This window comes from Gopherus evgoodei, chromosome 4 (assembly GCF_007399415.2).
Source record: "Gopherus evgoodei ecotype Sinaloan lineage chromosome 4, rGopEvg1_v1.p, whole genome shotgun sequence".
Classification (NCBI taxonomy): Eukaryota; Metazoa; Chordata; order Testudines; family Testudinidae; genus Gopherus; species Gopherus evgoodei.
Genome location: NC_044325.1, coordinates 81,574,490 through 81,601,740, shown reverse-complemented (window position 1 = coordinate 81,601,740; position 27,251 = coordinate 81,574,490). Strand labels below are relative to the sequence as shown.

The following is a 27,251-nucleotide window of genomic DNA, read 5'->3' as shown; positions in this document are numbered from 1 at the left end:
GTTGGACTGATTTTTCTTCTGGGTTAATCCACTGCTTTCAAAGCACCTTGATTTCATTTTGCAACCATTAGGAACATGGACTCAGAGATGTATGTTAGGTATCTAAACAGATTTCATAATTACAGGTAGGAGACCTTCCAAAGCAATCAAAATGTCTGGCTTTGAAGATTAAAAGCAATATTATTAATTTTGACAAAACTCCCTCCCACCCATGTACAAGTAACATTTCTTTAAAATAAGAACAAAACTTCCACCATTGTCTAGCCAGCCCTTTTGTACCTGAACTCTGTGTAGACATCTTTCGCAGACTGCAGAATACTTCTTTGAATACAATGGAGATAATTGAAAGTTCTCTTACACTGAGTCATTATAATTTTGCATTAAAAGTCAGGTATTTTTATTATCTAGTATGCTGTTATATATACTAAAATAAAAACAATGCTATTCTTCAGTAATGATCGAAAATACAGCAGTAATACTCTTAAGCTGTCGTGTTTTAGACCATCACAGCAGAATACTGTAAAATTTCTAAGAAACTTTTAATTTTATAAAGCCACACTGAAAATAAGCTGTATCCGAGTACAGAAAAAAAAACAACAATATTTTATTTATAATCTTATTTTAGTGTTTGAACTACAAATTCTGGTTCTATAATTGTTTAAAAGATTGTGGTTTTTGTAGATGTTCACAAGTAAATTAATTTCTTAGATTTTTGTTTCTTCTTCCACAGAATGGTCCTCTTGGCAAATACAGAACAGGTCATTACATGAAAAATAAAAAATAAAAGACTTTGCTTTTTTGTTGTTATTGTTGCTTGTTCCTTGTTTCTCACTTACAAATCTACTACTAATGCTCCATTCCCTGTAGAACCATTTCAAGAAGGGTATGAGAAAAGAAAAAATAAAACAGAAATAAGAGACAAAATCGACTGAATCTCACCACTAGAGTTCACCATAAAAATTCCCAAAGTATGACAGAATTCTTACAAAATTTCCTAGACCAGTTCTTTTAGGGAATCAAGATCTTCTATGAAAAATATGGCAAATGGGGTTGGGGCAGGTAGGGGAGGGGGAAAGGAGGAAGAGGGGTAAATAAGTGCAGCAAAAAGAGGTTTTGAGGAATACACATAATTTTGTCTGCTTTAGATCACAATAGAATTTTTAATAAATAAATTTCTTTTTTTTTGTAAAGACACTTTTTTTGAAACAGTAGATTTAGCCCAGTCATTTGTGTCATTTGTTTTATAAACTGTTTTTTTTGTATTTCCCCTCCCCCCAATTTTGTAAATATTTTAGATCTGAGTCTCTTGTACATTGTCTTTTGAGTTCATTCGGATCAATAACGGTTCATGCACTGAACTGTGTATTGAATTTATTGTGTTTACTGTTGTTGTGTGGTTGAAAGGAGACTTATAAGAGTTGTAATGATTTAGGTGCTCATGCTCTATCGCTGGCATGGGCAAGTGACTCTCTATGGGTGTATCACCTGTAAGCTCATCATCCACATTAATGATCTCTACAGTCCGTGTTGGAGCATGGTGGTTCTGCCGGTGATGCTGTTTCCTCATTTTGTAGAAAATTACCAGCATCACAGCGGCCATGAGAGTGATAGCCACAAAACAACCAATTATGATTTTGGTAGTCTTCATAACCTCATCTATTCCTGGGATCCCATTGCTTGCATCTGTCACTGGGATGGTAAACGTTTTCTCTGTCGACCTTGTGCTCTGTGGAGTAAGAGAAGTTGTCACATTCGTGGTCTCCCAGTCAATAACTGGTGTGGGCCCAATCTGCTCTGTGGTCCGTGCCTCATCCTGAGAAGGTTCCATAGTCTCTACTGTGACAGTTGAAAAGTATGTGTAACCATTGTCCAGTGCAGTGACGTTCAGTGTGGCAGAAGCTGTAGTATTCCCAACAGAGTTACTCACCATGCAGGTATACAAGCCCGTGTCTTGCATGGTCACCTTTGTAAAATTTAATGTGCCATCACTGAGCACAGCAATCCGAACTCTGTATGCCCCATGTGTCATAACCGATCCATTTGGAGTAATCCAAGATACAGAGGTCAGGGAGGTCGATGCTCGACATTTCAGTTCTGCAGCCATGCCTTCTGTGACGTTGAGGTCTGCTGGTGGCTCCACTATCACCGGAGCATAACACGTGAAATAATTCAGGTCCAGCTCACCAATGTACCTTCCTTTCAAACTGGGAGGTGTGTTGCAGCGAGCACAGCATGCAGTGTTGGAGGGTGCTTTGTCCTTAATCCACCAGCTGAGCCAAAGAATGTCACAGTTGCAGTTCCAAGGATTGTGGTGCAGATGGATCCGTTCTAGGCGGAGTGGTGTGAAGAGATCGTGAGGCAGTAGTGTTAGGTTGTTGTGTGCCAGGTTGATTTCCACCAGTGACTGAAGGTTATCAAAGGCATTCCTTTCAATAACTTGAATCTGGGACTGTATCATCCACAATTTTTGAAGATGCATTAATCCTTGGAAGGACCCCGGCCTGATGGCTGTCAGATGGTTCCCAGAAAGATCTAACTCATCCAGTTTTATGAGTGGTGTGAGGTTAGGGATCTCTCGAAGGTTGCACATGGCAAGGTTCAAATACCTCAAATTGGATAGACCTTCAAAGGCACCTTCTGAGATGTATGAAAGCCTTTTTAGTTCCCCCAAATCCAACCTACGTAGGGAAGGGATTCTGTTAAAAGCATAAGAAGGGATGCTCTCAATAGGATTGTTTCTCAACCAAAGCTCCTTCAGTTTTGACAGGTATACAAAAGCCCCATTAGGGATGGTGGTAAGACGATTGTCAAAAAGTTCCAGAGTGTTGAGATTGGCCAGACCATTGAAGGCCCCTATTTCAATGGTTCTAATGTGATTTCTACTCAGCTGCAAGATTTCCAGGTGTCTCAAATGTTTGAAGCTATTCACTTTAATTATTTGGATCTGGTTCTCATGGAGATTCAATAACCGTGTGTTGGTGGAGATGCCGTCTGGAACCTCTCTCAGATTCTTCCGCACACAGATCACTTTGCTGAACTGGTTGCTGCAGGAGCAGACAGAAGGGCAAGTTTGAGCCCTGACTAGACCAGCCACCACAAGAAGTTGAAGAGCCAGTAGCACCACAAGCAGGGGGTCAAATAGGGCCCTGTTAAACCTAGGACCTATCATTATCTGCTGTGGATGTAAGATCATCTTGTTCAACATTCATAATTTATTTGGTGTTGGTCCTTCTGGAATTTGAATTGTCTGAAAGAAAGAAAGGAAGAGGGGAAAATAACATTAAATTAACTCTAAATATTAAAAGTTACAGTGTTATAGATCAATTTTTCTCCACACTTTTCAGTCAACCTCTACCTATTCTATTAGGGACAGATTTTAATGTTTGCAACTCTGCATGCTCTAACTTGCAATGGAGCTTGGGCCATTCCAGAAACTAGACTCTCAGTCCATACTTCATTTTAGTTTATAATGTGCATAACTGAATGACAGATAGCCAGTACCAGCAAAACAGTGTTTAGCAGAGAGACTCATCCTTAAGATACAGAAGGGAAGCCCAGAGTTCTAGTGACAAGAACATGAGAAGCCAGTACAGGTAATAATGGTTAGGATAGGAACCCCCAAATTATGCATGGTTTTAAACTTGCTGGGCACTTTCTAAATAAAAGAACTGTTAAAAAGACACACTGGCAGGTGCAAGCGAAAGTCCCAACTCCCTGTTTTAAATCCGAACTGCATATGTGAACCCGTACACCACTGCAAATGTGACAACAAGATGGGGGTTTTATTGCAAGCAACGTTTTTACAATTGGATGCAGAAGGTCACAAAAATGCTAGTAAAACATTTTGCTTATTTCAGGGGAGCAGTTAAAAAAAAAGCTTTATGAGAACTGCTGAGCATCAGCTCTCCCCCACCATTAAACAGACTCATTCAATTTCATGATATTTCCTCCTCTATTCTCTGGTTTAGCAGCAGCAGCAACAGCAGAGAAACACTCATTAGTAAATGTGTGCTGAACACAGAAATAAAGAATAGCTGTTTAAATTTAAAAATATATATATATCTTGGTAGCTGCAGGGTTGCTAATTTCACTGTTACCTCCAAACATTTTCCTTCAGATTTTAGTATAAGGGATGGTGGGGGGAAGAGACCTTTACACTCTGCAAATGATCATCACCATTCAAAGTTTTTCAGTGCTGATTCATTTGTGGTAGTTCCTAAAGCCCCCCAGCCTTGGGTTCATTTTCAATCTGCTGCTATCTGCAAGGTCCCTCAACTGTAGAGATTAATGAAATTTCCTAGAAATCTGCCACAAGTGAAGTCTTATAAATTACAGCAAGCTCAAAGCACATTCATAACCCCGAGCACCCTGATGCATAATACATGTATTCAGCAGAACAAAAAATTATCAGCTAAAGGTTTTTCACTTTAAACCTCAAATTGTTTCCTTTTGTAGTAAAAAGCCATCTTAGTTAAAAAAAATGTTGTACATCAGAGCGGTTCATTTAAAGAAAGACAATTTTTATAATCATATGTTCTGACAATATATATTTATGAATTTAATTATGCATGCTTGGTAGTAATTTGCGACAATATCTCAGAATTACCAAGGGCTTTCTTTTGCACTCTTAAAATTTGACTATCATAGCCCAACAGTTAAAACACAGGACTGGGAATCAGGAGATCTGGGCTGTATCTATCTGCTTTATCTAGTCTATTTTTGCTATTTATAAACACCAATCACTGTAGTATCTATTGATGAAACTGACACCAATGTGCTTGCAACCTTGCATAAGTCACTTGTCTCTCTTTCTCCATGTCTCATTTGCTCTCCATGTCTTAATTTCTTCAACTTTAAAACAAATGTCAATATTAACAACCTCAGAGAGAACTGATAAGGTTTAATTAATCAGGACCTTTGGATTCTGATTTTTCCTACATTGTTGTAAAAACAGGAGTGACTCTGCTGAAATCAATAGATTACAATAGTATAAAACTGATATGACACCATAATCAGACCATTACTGCTTATAAGATGAATTGATATTGTTGGATAGATTTTGCTATTGAATTGCATGCTATGATTATATTTTTTGAAACACTGGGCAAGATTTTATTAAGTTTTTGTTGTTTGTGTTTTTAGTATTGTGATTTTTTTTAATTGTCTTATCCCAAAACATCTTGGCTTCAATAATGAATCACATCAGCAAACAATGAAACAAAGAAACACAGAACCGTTTTCCCCCCCCTCAATTGCTTTGGTGCAATTCCACGGACTTCAGTGTAGCAGAGAAGAGAACTTGGCCAACTATATTTAACATAAGAGCTCTTGAGGCTCATTGTGCGCCTGGCATGGCATGCACTGAGGAACTCCCTCATGCAACCACAAAAGCTGTAGGGGTAGCTCTGTGGTTACTCCTCATCCCGTCACCATCAAGGGCCTACTTTGCAGCAGCTGGTCTGCAGGCTGCCAAGTGCCCTTTTTGTCACTATGTTTTGCTACTCAGCTTTCTCCTCAGTCCTGGGCAGCTTGCAAAAGCAGGGAGGCCGTGACAGTAGTACAAGAGGGAGCAGCAAGAGCAAGACAAGGCTGGGAGAGAATACTGGCATTGCCAACATCCATTCCCACTTTCATACACTCTTCCACTAATTCCCACACACCCAACTTCCATAGGCATCTTAAATCATGCCCTCAGCTGCCCTACACAAGACTTTCAAGCTACAAAAGGCATTTCCCATGAATTCCCCTACCAAATCCTCCCCTAGTCAGTTGCACCAAGAACACTTTTCCCTCTCTCAGCAAAAACCCTGCTCCATGTACTCCTTTTCACCCATGCGAGAGGCTGCCTCTTCTATTGTCCTATAAACAGGGTCTGTGTGCATACTTAGGGGCTCTCCCATCATCTGTTTCAGGTGAATATGGAAGGATAGCCACTGCTCAGGAACTAAGATATTGGCGACTAATTCATAAAAAGCCTCATATGTGGTGCTGCCAAGAACTAGTTCAGTGGTTTGAGCATTGACCTGCTAAACCCAGGGTGGTGAGTTTGATACTTGAGGTGACCATTTAGAGATCTGGGGAAAAAAATCTGTCTGGGGATTGGTCCTGCTTTGAGCAAGGGGTTGGACTAGATGACCTCCTGAGGTCCCTTCCAGGCCTGTTAGTCTATGAAATCAAACTGCTCAAATTTTTGTTGAATGCAAACCTACTCAAGGAAATGTCCGGGCTTGCAGCCATCTTTACCTTTCCCCCTTGGGTCCAGTGCTAAACATATATCATCCACACCCAAGCACCAGGCCCACACTCTCTGAAAGCACCTTCAGCAATTGCTCCGCATCCTTCAATTGCATCACAACTTATATAGTTTGGCCAACTAAATGGGTACTTTAAATATGATTTTTCAAAGCAAGATACTTTTTTGCAAACTGTCCATAATGAGAGGATAAAGAGGAGAAAAGATGTGCAGTTGTTTTAACACATATCATGGGTATTTGTTCATTTTCTCTCTCTCTCTCTCTCTCTCTCTCTCTCTGAATATCTCCAGATCCTATTCTGGGTTTTTTTAGCATGCAAGTGTTAAAGATCTATATAACAAGCATCTTATTTCAAGAGTGAAGGGATCTTAGCTATTGTAGCTACTGTTTGATTTTATTTTTGGACTTGTTTATATAACTCAATATTTTTTCTCTTTCAAGTACATGAGGTGAAATTCATTTCATTAGCATAAGGTCATTAATCAGGCTGCTGAAGTATAGGGGTGGGAGGGTCAAATCCAGTCTCCCAAAACTAGGGTCTGATGCCACAGAACAGTCCCTGTGGCCACTAAGAGGGAGGAGGGAATAGCAGTAGTCATGCCAACACACTTGTGTGTTGTGTAACAGCCACGGTTATCTGCAATCTCCTCTGGTCTGTCCTCATCCCTGGCCTGCTACCTTTGCACCAGGCTATGTGCTAGCACAAAGATTACCCCTGCAGTGCACATGGGTTACAAATGGGCCTCCCTGTTTTGCTGGTGGCTCCTTCACCTCAGGACTTCAGCAGTGTGGAAGTTTTCGTGCAGGTCAGGCTTAATTTCACCTTAATAAGATACTGAAAAATATATGGCACTATAAAAATGTGGAAAATTCATTTAAAGCATTAAAAAATATTGTGATATTTTTAACAGGGTTCACATAAAAACCCAACTGCAAATTTGTATTTTAGCAATTTGCTATTCAGTATCTCCCTCAGTTGTGCTAGACATATATAAAGGTTTGGCTTTATAAATCCAGGCAGGAACTGCATTCATGGACAGTCAACTGGTTTCTCCAGTTCTTCTTGATCCCCCTTCAAACTCTCTGTTTTTGTTGTCTCTTTCCGAGTAACAAAGGTTCAAACTCTATGGTCAATTCAATAACACTGCTGCCCTCTGCTGTATATATTTAAAACTCCGTTAAAATGCTGAGAATTTTCTTGTTACACAGTTAACCCCCACAGCAGATAGGAAATTGCTGAATTAAGTTTGCATGAATAATTTTAATGCTGTCCCTTGAGTATATGACTTGTGATACTGCTCTAATTATAAGATCACATGCTACATGTGAAATAATGCATTATAATGCCATCATATTTATTCTGTAGTCTTAGATACACACATACCTTGTAATATTTTATTTCATTCATGACTGTTTATATTATTTTCACTGTCAATTATTCCGAAGAACTTTACTGAAATAGACATTTTACCCAAGTGTTCTTCTCTCTGAGGAATCTATGTTAATAATTCAGTCAGGTTCTGTGCACTTTACATTTTCTTTTCAGCCGCCAGCACAGCCTTCTTCAGTTGCAAAACAGGGGATGGAGCAACTAAAGATGATGCTACTTTACCTGTGCAGAGATGCACAGCATAGCTTTCCTTAGGTGCAACTCATGGGATGAAGCAGTTACAGCAATTACAAAGCTAACCTACCCGCACATACATGCAGAACACAGTATCTCAGATGTAATATACTCTGAGTAAGTTTCTCAGACCTGAAGAAGTGCTCTTGAAAGCTTGTCTTTCTTACCAATAGAAGTTGGTCCAATAAAAGATTACCTCACTCACCCTGTCTCTCTAATAAAAGGCAGTTAACTATAATAGTAATTTAACCATAAATTTAGGTGGCCTATATCAGACGCTAAATTTTCACTGTTACTCAGTCATGTATAATTAGGCCCCAATCCTGGGCTGCACTTTGATTTCTTTGTATGACTCTCCCAGGGTACCGTGACCATGAATCTAGCAAATCATATCCTTGAAGGATCCTTGTCCTCAGGGGAGTGGGGAAAGGAACCTTGAGTGGTACAAGGGAACTCTTACCCCACTTCTTGTCCTGGCTGCCAGTGTCAAAAGTCTGCTTCCAGCCACACCTTTGACACTGGCAGCCAGCACAAGGAGTGGGGTAGGAGTTCTGCTATACCTCACTCAAGGTCCTTCCACCATTCCACTGAAGATGAAGGAAGCAAGGGGCTGTAGTTGTGATTTCCCCAACACTGGTGATTCCTAGCTGCCAGATGCGGGCATTAGCAGCTAGTGCAGGGTGCTCTAATATAAGTCTAGAGACAGGCCTTGTGAAAAAGGGAAATAAAAACAACCCAGGAAACTACAGACCAGTTAGTTTAACTTTTGTGCCAGGGAAGATAATGGAGTAAGTAATTAAGGAAATCATCTGCAAACACTGGGAAGGTGGTAAGGTGATAGGGAATAGCCAGCATCGATTTGTAAAGAACATATCATGTCAAACCAATCTGATAGCTTTCTTTAATAGGATAACGAGTCTTGTGGATAAGGGAGAAGCGGTGGATGTGGTATACCTAGACTTTAGTAAGGCATTTGATATGATCTCGCATGATATTCTTATCGATAAACTAGGCAAATACAATGTAGATGGGGCTACTATAAGGTGGGTGCATAACTGGCTGGATAACTGTAAGCAAAGAGTAGTTATTAATGGTTTCCAATCCTGCTGGAAAGGTATAACAAGTGGGGTTCCGCAGGGGTCTGTTTTGGGACCAGCTCTGTTTAATATCTTCATCAATGACTTTGATATTGGCATAGAAAGTACGCTTATTAAGTTTGCAGATGATACCAAACTGGGAGGGATTGCAACTGCTTTGGAGGACAGGGTCATAATTCAAAATGATCTAGACAAATTGGAGAAATGGTCTGAGGTAAACAGGATGAAGTTTAACAAAGACAAATGCAAAATGTTCCACTTAGGAAGGAAAAATCAGTTTCACACATACAAAGTGGGAAAAGACTGTCTAGGAACAAGTATGGCAGAAAGGGATCTAGGGGTTATAGTGGACTATAAGCTAAATATGAGTGAACAGTGTGATGCAGTTGCAAAAAAAGCAAATGTGATTCTGGGATGCATTAACAGGTGTGTTGTAAGCAAGACACGAAAAGTCATTCTTCCGCTCTGCTCTGCTTTGGTTAGGCCTCAACTGGAGTATTGTGTCCAGTTGTGGGCACCGCATTTCAAGAAAGATGTGGAGAAATTGGAGAGGGTCCAGAGAAGAGCAACAAGAATGACTAAAGGTCTTGAGAACATGACCTCTGAAGGAAAGCTGAAAGAATTAGGTTTGTTTAGTTTGGAAAAGAGAAGACTGAGAGGGGACATGATAGCAGTTTTCAGGTATCTAAAAGGGTGTCATAAGGAGGAGGGAGAAAACATGTTCACCTTAGCCTCTAAGGATAGAACAAGAAGCAATAGGCTTAAACTGCAGCAAGGGAGGTTTAGGTTGGACATTAGGAAAAAGTTCCTAACTGTCAAGGTGGTTAAACACTGGAATAAATTGCCTAGGGAGGTTGTGGAATCTCCATCTCTGGAGATATTTAAGAGTAGGTTAGATAAATGTCTATCACGGATGGTCTAGACAGTATTTGGTCCTGCCATGAGGGCAGGGGACTGGACTCGATGACCTCTTGAGGTCCCTTCCAGTCCTAGAATCTATGAATCTATGAAAAAAGCATGGGAATGCCCAGTGCACATTTATGTGCCAACCTCCTCAGATGCGCTGAACACACTTCAAGCTCAGCCATTGTCAAGTTTCTAGGTCTTAATCTGTAGTAGTTGTTTGATGCAATTTAGTCTGTTACTTCTTGCCCACTTTGGTGGATGCCGTGCACCTGGCACACAAAATAGCAGCATGTGATACTCTGAGCTGCTACCCACATGCAGGCTGTAGAGAAACTGTATATCCTGTGTTATTTGCGTAATAGCATGAGATCAAGTCATTAAGGTACGTATCCAAAGGCAGTATCCCTCCCTGATGCCATACAAGTTCACTTTTGAGATAAAGTTAACCAAACATGCATGCATCAGGCACCTTCAGAGTACTTTTCACACCACGTGTCCATGTACAGCACAGCTTTCTTGAAGAGCTTAGCAAGAAAAAACATTCCAAAGGTATCTGCATTTATTAAACTCTGCAAGTTCTTGGGCACCCTGAGAATGACTCTGTGGCTACAAATTCAGTGGCAGATTTTCAAAGGCATAAACGGGATATAAGCACTTTGCTACCCTTTGCATTTTTGAAAATCTATCCATCAAATGGTATCAAATATATTCAGTTTCTTTAATCAGAAGACCTTAAAAACAAGGACTTTACATAGCATGGGGTAAGCAGAGCCCTGAGTTAAGAGCAGAGTGTAAGGGTTCAGCCTCAGGTGGATCTCAGAGAGAAGATTATGCTTCACAGTCATTCCCTGAGTGACACAGCATGAGAGGGATGTGCACACAAAATACCATCTCTTGATAGTGCACCCTGTTTCACCGAGCAGCACTAGCCAGTCCATGTGAGAGAGGGGCCATGGTGCCATCTTTGGGGTGATTTATGTTCCCTGTGAGCCCCGGAGGATTCAGTCCCTGTATTTCCCACACAACTCCTTCTCCCTCATAATAGAAATCAGGGGATCCCACATTACTTTTGTAGTTTATTTATCAATGCTCATTTGCCTAGGAGTAAATCCAGCATTGGAGTCATCTACAAAGGAATCTAAATCTTGCATGTTTCAGATCCTAGTTCTTTAGTATCTCTGTAATGCAGGGGACAGGAATGGCATAAGAGAGAAGCAAGTATGGAGATCCATTGCTATGCTTCATGACACCATGGACTTTCATGGAGCATGAGTACAGGAACTACAGCAAATACTGCAGTTCCACAAATCCCTTCCTCTTCTTACCCTATCTCCAGCACTCAGCCCAGCCACTTGTGGTAGGATACGCCCCTAAAAGATCTGAATTCAATGGCCCAAGTTGATCCCTACTGAATCTCCATTGAATCCTCTAGGGATGAATTTGGTTTATTATCTCTTTCTGCTCATGTTTCTCAGTTTGTTTTACAGTAAATAGGTTTATTTGATTGTCTTTTCTAACAGGGTTTCTTGTTTTCTCCCTTACATCTTCCTAATTACTTATGTAGTTTCCCCTCACAGTCTCGGTTAAATCAAATGATGCCCAAGTACATATTCTTCCAAGTGGGATGGTCAGTACATGCATGTTCTGATGGCGATATCAGGTTAGGACACTGGAAAACTTTGTAAGGCTTTTATGCTAGTGCACTCTGACATGTGTCAGTAGTAGGAAGAGAGCCTGAGACATGAGCCCTTGTATCTGAGGCCTGGGCTAAAGTACTCAAAACCTTGCTGATATAAAGCAAAGTTAAGTTGTGAGCAAGAGGCAGACCCTGCTCACAGAATTTGGTGAGGATAAGGTTGATATTGCAAAAACACATATTCCTAAGACATGATAGGCACAAAACACTCGAAAGCATCTTCCAGAAGGATGGTACCAGAACACCCTGATAAACACATTCCCCAAAGATAACAGGAACATGATAACCCATCCTAACGATAAGGTCAGGATGACAGCATGATAAATAGAGATATTTTGATCAAACCTACAAGTACAAGGCAATGAGTGGTACCCTAATACGTCAGTGGGTGGCACCCTGATATGTCAAGGATGATACGTAACTTGTTTGTATTGGTGTATAAAGTTGTATCTCAAAAGGAGTGTTTTTGTCTGGGGAAAGAAGACAGTTATGGGATACTCTGTCCCTAAAGAAAGCTTCTTCCTGACCTCCAAAAGTTAGAGGTTATCTTATGTCCTAGAATATGAGGAATTATGTCCCTTCCAAACTGCTATTTATTTATTTACTATTATAACTCTGGATATTCTTGCTATCCATATAAAGGTCCAATCCTTTTAGGAAACTTGCTGAGCTCTTGAACTCAATGTATTATATAAACCAGGGGTCGGCAACCTTTTGGAAGTGATGTGCCGAGCCTTCATTTATTCACTCTAATTTAAGGTTTCACATGCCAGTAATACATTTTAATGTTTTTAGAAGGTCTCTTTCCATAAGTCTATAATATAGAACTAAACTATTGTTGTATGTAAAGCAAATAAAATGTTTAAGAAGCTTCATTTAACATTAAATTAAAATACAGAGCCCCCTGGACCAGTGGCCAGGACCCAAGCAGTTGAGTGCCACTGAAAATCAGCTCACTTGCCGCCTTCAGCATGCGTGCCATAGGTTGCCTACCCCTGATATAAACCCTGCTCCTGTTAACAATAAACTTAAAAAGGAGACAAAAATATTGAAGCCTGATGTTTCAGAGTGATGAATGTGCATTGGGGTCATGAATTAGTAGCATCTTACATATGTGATGCAACAGATATGTTCTGACCAAACTTTGAGATGGTGGAGGAAGCCAATTTCATTTCTTCCCATTGTCTTAAGACTAACAAGACAGAGGACTTGGTTCAGCTGAAGTTCAGGTGGAAAGTCCATTGCAGTGATATGAATGATCATTTACTTTGACAAGAAGAGTATTTGATAATGTGCAAAATAGAATATTTTGAAAAAAATAATGAAGGCCTTCCTAGTAACATGAGATCTCACTGCAATGATCTTGTATCAAACCTTTACTGAGACATAGGCAGAAGTCAGCATTTTGGGATGTGAATTAAAAGGTGTACTTATATGGCCCTCACCACTGTATTGTAATAGGAAGGTCTCAAGATATTGTGTTGACCTGGATTGTTGCTGGATAACAGTATTACATAACCTTAGTGACTACAGGCTGCATCCACCTGGCATGTTTTCTTCTGAGAAAACTTCTTTCTCACATATATTGGAGCAACATATCCAGCTAATAAAGAAATGACACTGAAGCATGAGAGTCCATTTTGCATTATTGCATTTGCAGTTACTAACTGAGTCCAAATTACTCCCTTGTTCTGTTAATAAACAAAGAGATAGGGAGAAAAGGGTGACAAGAGAGAAAAGTTAATGCTGTGAATAGCCTGGAGTCCAACAAATGATGGTTAAACTTCTTGTCCTTGGTAACTATGGAAACCCCTTAAGGTAAGAATGGAACACAGATATTTTATGGTCTGCAATTTACAAGCTGTTTATTTAATTATGATTGAATATGAGACTGTTAGGGACAATGCAATTATCATACTGTGATAGAATTTTGGATACAACGAATAGGTACAGAGAAATAAGAAGTTAATTTTTTGGAAAATTACTAGTTTTATTGGAGTTTTATGCAATTGCAACACATTGTTTTTTACTGGGATCTGAGATTCTGAAGGTATACGAGAAGCCAAAATTAGCAACGTGACATTTCTCAATAGCGTCCTTCAGCAGATACATAGCAATTACATCCTTTCTGTGCCCTGTGAACAAAACCAAGGTCAGACTGTATTTTCATTTAAACCCTTGGTGTTAGTAAAGTGCAGCACAGCTAGAATAGCAAGCACATTATTACCAGATCTATCATTGCTGACCAATGAATAGGTCACAAAAGCTCCTGCGCACAATAATTGTACAGGTTTGAATATTACAACCAAGAAAACATTTCAAGTCAATATAGGAGGCAGCAAGTGAAATAAAATTAAGAGTGAAGCTCTGTGATGACTCAGGGTAAATACAACAACTGCCTACAAGTATTTCATGGGTGTGAACAATAAACTTTGACCTGATACTACATTCTCTCTTTGGCTGCACAAGGATTATAAGCTTAGGCACCACGAAAGGAATTGTTTAAGGCTCAAAAGGATGCATTTAGTATCAGAAACAACTGTCTAGTGGTAAGATATTAACATGATTATTTACATTCCATAGTGCCCTTGACCAGAGGATATTAATGAGATAACATACTTTAATATAGCCTCACAATACCCCTGTAAAGGAGGAAAGTAATATGATCCCTATTTTATAGCTGGAGAAACTGAGGCACAGAGAGATTAAAATGCCTTGGGGTCAGTGAAAAAGGTGGGAATAAAAGCTACATCTACTGATTCTTACTCCTACAAGAACATACTTCATCCATATTAGGCTGCCAAATGATCTTCTAAGTGAAGTTCTATCATTTTCTTATGACATTTAAAATTATTTTGGTAAAAGTATTAGAAAATATACTGTATTCTATTCTATTTTATATAGGTTCTTATGCTATCCTCATCACTGTAGCATTTGAGCACCTTCCAGTAGTGCATTAAATGACGTGACTAAAATATGTCCCATGTAATTTGTTCTGTCTCTAATCCTCTTCCCAGAGAAGAATTGCATATGCAGTGGAGTGTTTTGTTTTGGTAGTTTTTATTAATTGTTGTTTGTTTGTACGTACATGCTGCTATGCGTTTATGTCAGACAAGGCAAGATTGAATGAGTGTGCCTCACACTTGGAGTGGAACGTGTTGAGATTTGTGATAGTTCTTAGTTCCTCGGGAAGTTCATTGCCTATTCTTGGACCAGCCCCTGAAAAAACGTCGACAAGCTTCACCTTAATGGTAGAAAGTTCTGTTGTGCTCAATGAATGAAGTATTCATTACAGAGCCTGACAATTTTTTAGATATTCTGGGCCCAGGCCATTGAGTGCCTTTAAAATACATGCCAAGAGCGTGTACTTGACTCAGTAGTCTATATGAAGCCACTGTAGAGGGCAGGTCTCAGATGCTCGCAATAGAATGTGCTGCACTATTCTGTACTAGCTAGAGTTTTGTAAGGGCTGGTGGTTTCAGGCTTTAGTTTATCACATTGCTGTAGTCCATGTGAAAGGTGATGAAGGTGTAAGTAACTGATCATCCATCCACCAGGTCACCATCTGCCAACATGGGACAGAGTTTTCTAGCCAACCAGAGGTGGTAGAAAGTGCTACTCATGGATATGAAAGCTTAGCATCAGTGAAGAATCTAGGAGAACTCCCAAGATACAGACTGAACTGACTAGTTGTGAGTGTGAACCTTCAACCAAAGAAGACTACATTGTGGCTGCAAATTCTTCAAACTCTTCCTTTTCCCACCAGTGTAATATCTTGTCTTGCTTGGGTTCAGCTTCAGTCAGTTGTTCTTCATCTGTGAGCTGATCTCATCCAAGTACTGGGCCATTTTGGTGGTTGGGTATGTTCATATGTGGTGAAAGATAAGTATAGCTGTGTGTCATCTGCATACTGATGCTGGCATTTGAGACCATGTCATTTTACCAGTTCAGGTAGTTGCTGCATGTAGATGTTGAATAGAACCAGACAGAGAATTGATCCTCTCACAGAGAGCAGTATCTCATACTGCTTGAAAAACTCCTGCACTAAAAGGAAATGGACTAGATAAGTGGTTCTCAAATGTTCACATAATGTGGACCATGTAATAGGCAGATTTTCTTCTGGCCACCTCCCCACTAATTCATGATAGTATGGACCCAACCTAGAGCTATGGAGTGAAATGGGAGAAATGGGAACTAGTAGGTAGGGAGAGACTGAGATTGGCAGGGCAAGAAAACTGGGACTGAGAACTAGTGGGCAGAGGCAAGGAGATGAAAGGGGAATAAAAACAAATCTAATGAGGAGCAGCGGTACAGGGGAGAAATGGGCAAAGAGACTATGATAGTGGACAAAGAAAATGGACAAGGAGCCTGGGGAAAGAGATTGGGAATGGAGCCAATGGGTAAAGAGAACTTGGGCAGGGAGGGTGCCTGCAGGCTAGAGGTTAAAGAGACAGATTGGATGAGGGATTGGGAGTAAACTTGGGCTGGTGGGGCAAGGAGACTGGGAACAAGGAGCTGGGGTGGATGGGGAAGATTGGGAATGGTTTGTCAAAGAGACGGAGTGGGAGAAAGAGGGAAGTAGGATGGGGCTTCGGAGAGGTGATATTAGAACTTGCTGGGCAAGGAGAATAGGTCTGGGATGAGAATCACAAGGATAGGAGACTGGGACTGACTATGTGAGGTGAATGGGCCTGGGATGAGGAGCCAGGGGTGAAGAAGGGACAGGACTGGGACAGGGAGGGGATGGGGCAGAAAGGGTCAAGCTTGGGAAGAATGGGTGAGTCTGTGCCCACTAGAACACATTCCCCTCCAGAGCCCGTAATAGATCCCAAGACTCTTGAGCTTCACCACCCCTCTGCTGTCAGCAAATATCTGTGAAACTCACTGGCAAAATCTCAGTCCCCTCTAGTGCTGGTCCACTCAGAGGATGACAACCTAGTACTATCTATTAGCTCAACTGGCACAGGTTTGTGTTGTGGATTTAAAGATTCCAATCCTGCTGCTGATTCATGTGGGGGTCAATTAATGCTATGATTTGGAATTTCTATTTTTTCAGTTTGCTTTTTCAAACAGCTAAGAAATCACACACACACAAACAAAACAAAAACCCTACACCAAAAACATTGCTTAAAGAGCATTATTGGGTTTGCTAAGTCACACTTTCAAAAGTCAAGAGATGCCAGAATTAAAGTTGTCCATGTATTTTGCACACTGAATGGATGGGATCCTGTGGGGAAAAAAATAGCATATGCTCATATAATTAAAGACTGTATAATAATAATCCATATGCACAAGGGGACCTGGCATTTCCTAAATTGTGAGTGTTTGACTTTGAAACATAAATAATGTTCTTTTCACATAGGTTTGTGTGTATAATTTATTTATATCTATACTGGGATTTTAAAATAATTTTTAGAATGTAATCCAACATTACATCCCAGAATTATTTCTACAGTATATAAGGATGATAGCCAACACTGAGATTTTGGGGGCTTTACCATTTAATCAGACCTCAATACTGAATCATTCCAAAAAAGAATATCAAGATCTCTTTAACTGAGGATTCCCCTGTGTCTGTCTGCGTGCGTGCATGCATGTGGCTGGAATGCCAATGAACTCCAGAAATCCCTGGCTGATGGATGGCCTTAAATGGACATAGTTTAGAGCAGAAGGCTGAACTTGCCCCAGGATCAGAGAGACCATCCTCTACCATGTCCTCCACTGCACCCAGAAATTATTGGGTGCAGTTGAGGATTGAAGCATAGATAATTATTCAGACAGCTCCAAGGAAGTGAAAAATAGAAGCATCACTTGCTTTCCTCCAGTCTTCTGAAACTTTCCCAGTGTTCCAAGACTTAATGAAAATCAGCATTAGTGATCCAGCAACATCCTGAGCCATCTCTTTTAAAATTCTTGGATGCAAGTTATGCAAGCTGCTGATTTAAAAATATCGAAGTTTGGTAGATGTTATTTAACATCCTCCTGAGTTACTATTGTGATGGAAAGTGTTTCATCATATATGATATGATATGACTACATCATCTATTTTTTTGTTTAATAGTTTTCCTAAACACAGAACAGAACTATTTATCTGCCTTTTTGACAATTCTACCATTTCCATCTAGTAATGGATTTATACAATTGAGGAGGATTTTTTTGGTCCTAATTTACATACAACCCCTCCTTTGATTGTCTTTAACTCTGTTGACCAGAGATTTTGCTAAATATTGTTTAAATCTATGCCACCCAGCATGGTTAAATCTGCATGACAAATGACAAAGACATTTGACTACTGCATTCATCATGCAACTTTGATCATATCATCTGTATTCAGCCCATTATTCTTTCTTCCAGGGACTACTGTTATCATTACAAAGCTCTTAGCAGTTTTAAACTGCACTGTTAGAGGAAGAAGAGTCTGACTATAAAATGTTTCCTTCTTTCTCCCAAATGCAGATTTGTACTCCAAATCATTAATGGTGTGAGACTTAGGAAGAGCAAAATTTACTCTTGGACCCAGGACTTGATTAAGGTCGAATATCTTGGGACTTACAAAGACTAAAAATGAGAATTGTATCTGACTAGGAATCAATGAATTCCCTTACCAGTGAGATAAGACACTTATTTCATGTTCTGGTAAGATTGTAAGATATGGGACCATAAAATTATGGTATTATTATGTAGAGGAAATATTTCATTTCCCAATGTGGCCTGTACAGTTGAATACATGGAATGTTAGCACTTTACAGGGGCTGGTATATGGATCATCAGCACTGGAGCTGTTGTTTGCAGCACATTCTTGTTAGCACTGAAATTTGTTCATTTAAATCTAGGGTATCTTTCACCATGCACCTGGCATCCCCAGGAATATGTATTTGTGCGCACATATACAGTGATGATTATTACCAAGTGGCAATGGTTGTGCAGCCACACCCAGAAAGAGCAGTTTCAAAGCCTGAGTTATAGAATTTTTTTGTCCTTGTTACTCCCACCAATGTATTGCTTTCCTCATGCCACCATAACCCAAGAAAGGCCAGGAACTGACATTTTTTTAAATAGAATTGTATAATATCAAGGTTGGAAGGGACCTCAGAAGGTCATCTAGCACAACCCCCTGCTCAAAGCAGGATCAAACTCCAGACAGACTTTTTACCTTACTTCCCTAAATGGCCCCTTGAAGGATTAAACTCACAATCCTGGGATTAGCAGGCCAATACTCAAATCACTGAGCTATCTCTCCCCCCAACTTGGAACAGTTTGACATGATATGACAATAGTACCTATAACCAATGGAAAGGTCTGTAATGGACCTGACTGTTGGACTGGGACCTAAATCTCTAAGATGGATTTCAGCAAAGGCAGGAGGTTTTCTGGGTGTCAGATAAGGAACAGGCATAGCCATAGGAACCTGACGTACTAGTAAGACTATTGCTCTAATTATTTAGGCTTATTTTTTTCTTGCATAACCTGAAAAACAATTAACCCTTTACACATGAGCCTCTCCCTTTCCCCTCCCCCCTCTCCCCCACCCCTATCCCCTGGTTTTGTGGAGAAGAATGTCACAGAGACATCACTTGGGTTCCCCCCTTCCACTCCAGGAAGTGCAAGGGAATCTTTTCCCCCATGATTCTATGAATATTGGGCCACTGCTTAGCTCGGAAATTGACACTGCTCCACTGAAGTCAACAGAACTACACCAATATACAGCAGCTGGGGTTTGGGCTCCTTATTATTTTCTGCACTGGGTTCACTCGTCCTTAATTAAAACTGGGAAGTTTAGATAACAAATTACTAATACGAAGCACCTATAAAAACAGGCTGGTACTGTTAAAGATGATATAAACACTTTTGTTTAAATTGTGTTTAATTAAAGAGATCTGCATTCAGATTGCTAAAATGCTGGAAGGGGGATAATAACACATCAGAAGGCTGCATTTATTTTTAGTTTGTAAAAATAAACTTTGAAAACTAGTTTTCTCAAATGATAAGGTACCCCCTTCCTCCCACTCCTTATTAACATGAGATGCCTCTGCAACGGCAGCTGCAAAATAATATACAACAGGCATGCACTATGATGAATCAAGAGAGGTCTTTATCTACAGCCTTTATAATGTGTTATGTCTGGTGTGCAAGGGATTTAGGAGGCTTTAAATTGACTAAAAGGTAATAATTGCTTACATTTATATAGCATCTTTCATCCTGAAGGATCCCTGTGGGCTTTAAAAATGCATTGATAAATAACATACATATTGTACCAAGAACACCCTAACCCCCACTGAAATGCAGCCATTCTGGGCAGAAATACAAACCTGTTAATAGTGCACCACAACACGGCAGGAAGAGATGAAGAATAACATATTAAATTCAAACTGCAAAGGGAAATTAGGGAGATACAATTGTGATGTTGCCCTTCATATGATTTTATGAAAATATGCTAATAAGTGTGAATGTAATGTAACTGGAACATGCTTCATGCAAAAGGTCTCTTGTAAGATATCACTACAAAGCTGATAATCTATTAAGTGTGGTCATCCTATTTGTATAAATGTATCATTCTTGAATCTGAAACTAGAAATCTGAAATATAACTTTGAGGTTCTATTGTAATTATGCAAAGTATGGGCCATTAATGATGGTTTGGAATCTTGATAGCTCCCATCAACTAGGACAATTGGTTGTAAATAGCTCTGTTTACTTGCAAGCCTTCCTCTGAGTAGACCAGGAAGAATGAAGGCTTGGGGTTTCACAGGACATGTGACCATGTCACCTGGTACTGGAATCCATCTTAAACCTGGGGCTTTTCCATTTAGAAGGAGGGGTGGGGACCCAGAGAGACAAAAGATTCCCGCCTTGTTCCAAAATTATATAAGGGGGTGGAACAGTACAAAGGAGGTTCCAGTCATGAGAAATCCCCTAGTTACCACCTGAGCTGCATCTAACAAGAACTGTACCAGGGGAAAGGATTGGACCCAGACTAGGGAGGAGTCTAGTCTGTGAAAGAAGCTTATTGAAACATCTCTGAGGGTGAGATTTTATCTGTAATCAGTTTCTTAATGTATTAGGCTTAGACTTGCGTGTTTTGTTTTATTTTCCTTGGTAACTTATTTTGTTCTGTGTGTTATTACTTGGAACCACTGAAATCCTACTTTGTATACTTAATAAAATCACTTTTGCTTATTAATTATCCCAGAGTAAGTAATTAACACCTGGGGAAGCAAACAGCAGTGCATATCTCTCTATCAGTATTATAGAGGGTGGACAATTTATCAGTTTATGCATATAAGCTTTATACAGAGAAAATGGATTTATTTGGGATTTGGACCCCATTGGGAATTAGGTGTGTCTGGGTACTGGAGACAGGAGTACTTGCTAAGCTGTTCTCAGTTAAGTCTGCAGCTTTGGGGGGGTGTGGTTCAGACCCTGGGTCTGTGTTGCAGCAGGCTTGCATGTCTGGCTTGACAAGGCAGGGTTCTGTAGCCCCAAATTGGCAGAGAAAATGGGCTCAGGTGTAGTCTCAGCACATCAGCTGAGTCCCAAGGGGTCTCTGTGACCAAACCCATCACAACAATGTAATTATATTTTGAAATTCAGCCAAGGCAATAGGATTAACATCGATGCCACTGTGGAAAGTGTAATAGAAGCTTTAATGATCGAAGTGGAAAAGACATCTCGCTTATATCTCATTTGAAATATATTATCTCCAGTAGCACAGTACTGAAGTACTGTCTCCAGACTAGCTAAGAGGGAAAGACTCCCTCCTATTGTCACCAAATTCACTTCTTGCAACTCTCTGTGTTTTCCTTGGATGTCTCCCATGAAAATGCTGAACAAACACAATGTTGCTCAGTTTAGGATACACAGTAAACTAATTATCCAAGGGGGGTCTGAGCACAATTTTATTACTTGGTGGAAACAATAGTAACATATACATATTGGTACCCAATCTATCGCTCACATGCTACAAAGATATGGACTAGCTGGTCTCTGATATCTATCTTCATAATCCAGAAGATGAGGGATTATGTGAGAACTGTTTAGCCATCTGTTATCCTCTCTCTCCTTACAAATGAAGAAGTGTAAACAGTGTAAGAAGTCAACTGTCATATAGGTGGTACCACTAAAATTCAATATTCACTTCCTTGGGTACCTGTGGTAGCTACTGTATCGCCCTACACTGAAAATGGGTGACTCTATAGCATTGTGCAATGAGAAATACTGGGTTTTAAATTCCTCACTATGGGCAGGCACAAGAACAAGAGAATACAACCACAGCAACATTTGGCGCTAACCATTTAATGGTGTCTAAGATGGCGAAGTTCTCTGGCCTCTGGATGCCACCCTGGGCTGCAGCCCATCAGTGAAAACTGCAAGACTACAGTATCCTGTAACCAGAGAGGCTATCTTAATGGTCTCTCCCTAAGATATTACAGCAGCACAACAATGCACCTTTCACTTTAATTAAGGGTTTGTCAAGCATTTCGAATCTAAAATCTCGTTTTTTCTCCAAAGGGATTCTAAATATTACCTTTAAAAGCGCATTTCCTTGCAGTTTGGCATCGTTGTCAGTTCAGTTGCAATTTATTTTTTCCTTTCAAACACAGGGCAAATTGCTTAGTCATTTGAAAATTACATAGCACCAAAAAGCACAGCTTTTTAAATGGTTTAGGGTTTTATTTCCCCCTTGCCAAACCCCCTCACACTCTCAGGAATAACAGCTTCATTTTTCAAAAATTAAACCGACAGCAATTAAGTGTGAGAAAGGCGCTTGCTAGACTGAATTTGATCACACTTCACTCCTCAGTAAAACCAGGAAAATAAAGTAGAGAAGTAAAGGAAGAAGGTAACATGGACTGAGAGACATAAGCAGTGGCTGATACTTCTGCAAGGGTTTAGGGTGGGGAAACTGCACTATTCTCCTCCCTCTGAAGCCATTTAAGCACCCTCCATGCTTTAGGAATCTGTGAACTCTGAGTGGGGTCTTGCATCACTTCCCTCACAGCTTGCAAAGGAACAATGCTGATCTATCATAAAACTATCTGCAATAAAACACACCCTTATCTGAGAATGGGCAATATGGATCTGGACACACATTCCAGAGACATCTGTGAAAGGTGATCTGGGAGTCCATGGAGTATCCCATCCCTTCTTTCTCCCCGCAGCTGTGTGAGTTTGCAAAGGGATCCCATGGAATACTCCATGCACTGTTTGAGGCCATGCCACTCTCTCCATTCCACAGTGGGCCAAACCCTAATCGGATAAGTTACCTGAAACTCCTTGGGTTCAGACTTTCCTGTGCCACCCCACTTGGGATAATCAGACCCTTAATCCCTCAGAATATAGAAAATAAAAGAACAATTGTAAGAAGATTGTATTATATATTTTATGAGACGATATTCTGATGTATTTTCCCCCTTAGTCTCCACTTCGGATTACGATGTTTGGGGATATTTTTGGTCCCTGTCTCAATGAGAATTTTCCATAGAAGTCAATTGAAACAGAATAGAGCTATCAGACCTCTGGTGCCTGTATAGAAGAAGCAACACAACTGTTGTTGGGGCTATGGATGCAGGTCTAATGCTTTGTGATACGAACAATGATTGTAAAAAGTCCTGACGTTGCTGTAGTCACAGTTACTGTCAAAGATACAGCTCATGTGGCAAATCTTCAGATTGTGTAAATTGATGCAACTTCACTGAAGTCAATGCATCTATGCCAGATCATACTGGCAGAGGACCTGGCTCCATATAGGACTCAGACAGCTTTTCACTCACACTGTCCAGTCATATCCTCTCATGTTTTAATTCATATGCTAACTAAGGACAATTGGGAGCAGATGGAAATACAAAAAAAAAAAAAAAACCCCGAAAAACCCCAGAACAGTGTCCATCCCGTTCTTTGTCCCATAGTGCTCATTTCTGGGAGTTGTTGGCTTTTTGGTTTGGTTTGGTTTATATTTTTCCTCTCTACTTTTTTTATTCATTCAAGTTTAATGTCCTTATTTATTAAATATCAATGTAAATTAATCCTCTGATGTTATAGTCCCCCTAGCTAGTATTCAGTTTGTCGTATTTGGGATAGTCTTATCTAGTGCAGTGGTTCTCAAAATTATTGATCTTCAGACCACAGAATGACCAATACAATTATCCTGCAAACCTCCATGGTACTTTTCCATAGTCCTTTGGATTGATTGTTGGATTTGTATCACGAGAATCAGCAACAGGAGGTTTTGGGGTTCTGTGGAATAAGTCACAAAGGGCCAGGTTTTTGGAACTGGTGAGGGTGCTGTCTCCCCAGTGGGAGCAGTTGGAACAAGACATTCAGAATCAGGACATTTGAATGCCATTCTACACTCTTCTAGTGACTCACTATGGCTTGCCAAAGTTGCTTGGTGAGTAAGTGGCAAACTCAGGAACAGTATTCATAGGTCCTAAAACCAAGTCTTCTCCTCTAACCACCAACGACTCCTATCGAATACCACACCAATCACGCAGTTTACTCTTCATAAGCAGGTGTGACATTTTTCAGTTGTTTAGAGGTACTGAAAAGAAATGAACTGATTCTATTTCCCATTTCCCTAGTCACTTTACTCAAGGGTAACTGATAGGCCATTTATCAAGAGCCCGATTAAGGACAGTCCACAACAGAAATTATAATTGCTCCTTTCACATGTTCCTATTAAGCGCTGCCTACCATATTGCCCCCAGGCAATGCCATACGCCTTACCAATATCACATTCTCTTGTGTGATATACAGAAACCTTTACTCTTGTTTAAAGTTGCAGATTAGTTTTAAACACGAGTTAACAATATATACTGGAGAAGATCACAGTCTTCCATTATCTTGAATGTTTGATCTTAATAGGGTCTGACTGCACATCAAAAGAGTTAGAACAAAGTGTGCAAAAATATCAGGGCTGTATTAAAAAAAGGTAACCACAATCTTTGATGTTTTGATTCCTTTCTTATTCAGACAAAGGCAAGTGTGAGCTAATAGAATTTTTTCTGTTACTCAAAGCAGCAGGCTGAAAAATCTGGAAACTACAAAAGCATTTTGCCAAGAGACGGTAGCTTAGAAATTAACCTAAGGTTGATTGAAGGCCTGCAGTTTAATGTCAAAAACCATATTTAAAAGTATGATTTGCTAGAGTTTACAGTGTCATTCACAACATTTAAGCAGAGGGAAAATGATTCATATTCATTTAAAAGAGTAGAGTTCTAGTCTTTCCGGACAGGAAAAGGGCATATGTCCAAATAAACCATTCTTTGTCCCCCCACCCACCCTTTTTTGTCATTGTTGCTATACTTATGCCTCAATCCCTTCAACTGTATCTATGTTTAGTGTTTCTAATTGTACTATCTAAGAACGGGTGGTGTTTAACCCTTAGAGATTACATATACGCAGAAAAGGAGTGGATGGGGAAGAAATATGCATCAATGCATTTTTTCATTATTTGAGCACCTTTTTGATGATCACATTATAGTAGGCAAATATTTTATTTAACATTTTTTCCCCATCGGTCATTGAATAAACTGTTCACAAATAAATGTTTCCATTATTCAATCTGGTATTCTCTTAAAAAATGCAGAGTAGAGCCTTGAGGCTTACATAAGGCCTTTTTAATTTTTTAACAGAGCTAGGCGAACCTTTTGATAATGCCACACTCTGGTTCTCCTTTTTAAATAGCGCCAGGAAAGTCTTTTTACTCACAGATTGCTTAAGTGACTATGTAATAATGATAAAAATTCTTGCACAATGCACAAATTTCAGCACGACCTAAAAAAGATATGAAAACTACACATAAATTCTAAATCAATTCCTATTTTATGTATAAATGGTTTTAATTGTTCTGGCCAAATACGCACTGTCCCAGGGTGAGCTAAAGTTCTGTTGCCACAGATGAAAGCAGATAACATCTCCTATGGGATTAGTGTGGGGTGGGATTTTTATAGCAGCAGGGGATTTAATTAACAAAATGAAAGCTTAGGTTTTTGCTTCACTTCAGAAGAACTGGATGCTAATAAAAGCCCATTCCCTGCTTCTCACATTAATCAGACAGAGATGTTAATAATGCCATTGACTTGTCTGCATATGGAAGGCAACCTAAATCATGGCTTCCATGTGATTAAATGTGTTTAGATCCTTGGTCAGAGACAGGCACAGTGACTATGGGAAGTTATAGAGGTGTAGATGGAAGGAACAGGTGCACCATATACTGGAACCTGCTGTAGAATGTCCCTTCCATATTGGTGCTCCCTGTGGTTGTTTCAGGCACCCCTGAATATCTACTCCTAGTATATAAGATACTAATCATTGCTACAATGTGTGCTAGACACTTGACAGCACAAGTAAAAGGATGACATTCTTGCCCCCAAGAGACTGCAGTCTAATTGTAGATGTGATGCAATAAATGGGTTAAACAAGCTGTAGGGGAGGGATGGGGGTGAAGATGGATGTGATAAAAAGTTCATGTAGCTGCTCAGTAGCTATGCAGATATTTTAGTAATACAAATATGGTTTTTTGGCTGGGATTCTCAAAGAAGCATATGGGAGTTAGGCCTTGTCTACCCTACAGTTAGGTCAGCATAAGTGCCTTTCATTGACATGTGTTTGCACATGTCTACCCTCAGATTTGTCTGATGATGTAAGCCCCCTTCCAGCGACACAGTAAAACCACCTCCTCAAACAGTATGGAGCCCTGCTCAATCTACTGAGGTTGATGAAATACAAGTGTGGACACTCCATGATCTGTGTCAACCCTAAGAGTCCAACAGCAGCTGTCCCACAATGCCCCATTCCCTATGACAGTAACCACTGCAGTCACTATTTTAAACTTTAGAGTCCTGGGGTCACAGAAATGGGAAGCCACCCCTTGCCTTTCCCTGATTGCCCACCTTGGTGAGCACATTAACAGCGAGAGAACTGGGAGATTTCCAAAAACAGACTGTGCCAGATAGTGGTGTGTGGGACACCGGAATACATACTTCTGGTGAGGACAGGCAACACTGACCCAAGCAGCCAGGTATGCATGTGCCCAAGAGATATATAAACTTTGGTACCAATGTAACTTGAGTCAATCACAGTTTGTAGTGTGGTTAGATGTTCAGCTCCCATTGGATTCCAGTGGGATGTAGGCGCCAACTCCTTGAGACTGCTTTGAATTGCCTAGCCTATATCTCTATCTATAGATATTATTGCCCAGTGTCTTGTAGGCTTTATGGGAGATATCAGGCTTAAGGGGGACTTAAATAAAGTAGTGAGTAGTGGTTTAGAAGAATGCAAATGGGAGCAATTCAAAAACTATGGGTCAGATTGGAAGACAAACAAGAGGTTCATTGTGGGGAAGTGGACAAACACATTCACATTTAAGAAAAAAGGTGATACCAGAAGAGATTAAATCAGATATGTATGCAGCACGGAATTATCCAGGGCACTGAAGAAGAGGACAAATATTGAATAAAAAAAAGAGTTAGATTCTAAAAACACTATTATGGGACATAACTAGTGTTGTTTGGATTGAATTTGGCCCTATTTTTGTTTCCTAATTATCTACAAACCTATGGAGCATTTCCCAAATGAACTTCTTATTCATTATTTCTAATATACAAACCATATTCAGGCCTATGGGTTTTTCACCATTATTCACATAACTATAATATTAAGTTTTAAGTATTCATC

At 39.9% G+C, this 27,251-nt stretch overlaps 1 protein-coding gene across 8 annotated transcripts in view; it reads right to left on the bottom strand.

Moving 5' to 3' along the window:
* Positions 1-607: 607 nt before the first annotated feature.
* LRRC4C (leucine rich repeat containing 4C) overlaps positions 608-27,251 on the bottom strand; it is a 900,227-nt gene continuing 873,583 nt past the window's right edge. For all 8 annotated transcript variants that reach the window (XM_030560004.1, XM_030560005.1, XM_030560007.1 and 5 more), the window contains one exon: positions 608-3,247. In XM_030560004.1, coding sequence (XP_030415864.1) covers positions 1,292-3,205 — 1,914 coding nt within the window. In that variant the 5' untranslated portion in view covers positions 3,206-3,247 and the 3' untranslated portion in view covers positions 608-1,291. The remainder of the gene's footprint in view (positions 3,248-27,251) is intronic.